This window comes from Lipotes vexillifer, unplaced genomic scaffold (genome assembly GCF_000442215.2).
Source record: "Lipotes vexillifer unplaced genomic scaffold, Lipotes_vexillifer_v1.1 scaffold1309, whole genome shotgun sequence".
In the NCBI taxonomy this organism is placed as follows: domain Eukaryota; kingdom Metazoa; phylum Chordata; class Mammalia; order Artiodactyla; family Lipotidae; genus Lipotes; species Lipotes vexillifer.
In genome coordinates, this window is record NW_006777513.1 from 98,456 (window position 1) to 100,057 (window position 1,602).

At 51.2% G+C, this 1,602-nt stretch overlaps 1 protein-coding gene across 1 annotated transcript in view; it reads left to right on the forward strand.

The window, feature by feature from the left end:
- RET (ret proto-oncogene) overlaps window positions 1–639 on the forward strand; it is a 29,099-nt gene extending 28,460 nt beyond the window's left edge. The window contains exon 18 of the mRNA XM_007451156.1: window positions 369–639. Coding sequence (XP_007451218.1) covers window positions 369–548 — 180 coding nt within the window. The 3' untranslated portion in view covers window positions 549–639. The remainder of the gene's footprint in view (window positions 1–368) is intronic.
- Window positions 640–1,602: the final 963 nt, after the last annotated feature.

Below are 1,602 nucleotides of genomic sequence, written 5' to 3' on the forward strand. Positions count from 1 at the left end.
CCTGCAATGAGTCATGGGACTGCAGCGAGCTCTCTCAGAGCCTTGGGTTTTGTAAACAGGCCGATTCTCCAGTGCTGGGCCTGGTGCCCCCAGTGCTGCAGGGAGAGAGCGAGGACAGTGAGGGAGCACATTTGTGCCCCCAAGGAGGTGATTTTCGAAGGGGGAGCGATGAGGACCACGGAGCAGGGCCAGGCGAGGCAGGGGCTGGAGGAGCTCAGTGCTGGCACCCTGGCGAGGGGCTCAGGTCTCACAAGAGGCCAGTAGGCACGGGGTGGGACTCTGCCGGGGCTTCTGCTCTTGGGCAGGGAGCGGCGGGCGTGTCTAGTAGTGGCCTGCGCCAGGGGTGACCAGCCCTCTCTCCCTTCCAGGACTACTTGGACCTGGCCGCGTCCACCCCATCTGATTCCCTGCTGTACGACGACGGCCTGTCGGAGGAGGAGATGCCCCTGGTGGACTGTAATAGCGCTCCCCTCCCTCGAACCCTCCCCTCCACGTGGATTGAAAACAAACTCTATGGTAGAATTTCACATGCATTTACTAGATTCTAGCCACGTTGTTCCTCTCTGCACTGTCCTTACTCTCTGTAATGCTTTTTAAGAGCGTTTCTGGTCTGAATGAAGCCAAAGTCTGCTCTGAACCTTTTTGTTTGTTAATGTCTGACTTTGCATCCGTTTACATTCAGGCATTTTTTACTATTATGTTTTTTTAAAAGGATGTGAAAATATGTGTAATTACCACACTGCCCAGCAACTTAGGACGATAGAGAAGAAAGAGAGCAGGGCAGAACTCTCAGGGGACATTGAGAAAACGATGACTAAGTCATTTCCTGGGTGGGTATCAAGTCATAGTGCTTCTAACTTAACTACTGGGATAAATTTACCTGATCCGGGGAGGCATTTAATTTAGAAAGGAGGAGCCAGCACCACTCTGCCCGCACTAAGAGCACAGCCAGTGGCCGCTCCCTCAGACCCTGCCTGGGTGGAAGGCAGCTCTTGGAGGCCACCTGGTGCTGGGGACCACCATGGCGGGGGGAGGGGAATGGGGGGGGACACACGCAGGCTGCTGTTTTCACATCCTTTGCGTTACAAACTGTCATGACGGTTGTCACTTACGAAGTCAGTGCAAAAAGCTGGAGCAAAATGCTTTTTGAAAGAACGTAGTCTGTGGTGCTGTGGTCTTGCGATGGACAGTAAATATGGTTCTTGCCAAAACTCCTACTTTTGTCTTCGATTCAGTACTTGAAATTTTTTCCTGTTTCCTAACTTCATCATGGATTGTTTTGAGATCTTGGGAGTTTCAAGCATTTTTCTGCCGAGATTGTTCCTTTTGCATGCCTCCTGGGTCACTGATTCCTTACTGGCTAGTGCTACTTGCCATTTGTCCTGTCGACGCTGTGGGGCTCGCCTGCGTGCACCCTTGGTTTGGAAGATTCTCCTCCGTGGTAGGCTGGGATGGAAGACAAGTAGGCTCCTTTACGTTAGAGAACTTTTTGTAGAAAGTTTCCTGCTGCAGTAAGCCATGTAGTACAGCAAGGTGCTGATGCTTTATGCTGCCTTAGAAAAAGAGTTAAACAGGTCAACAAATATTTATCAGATTTGAGAG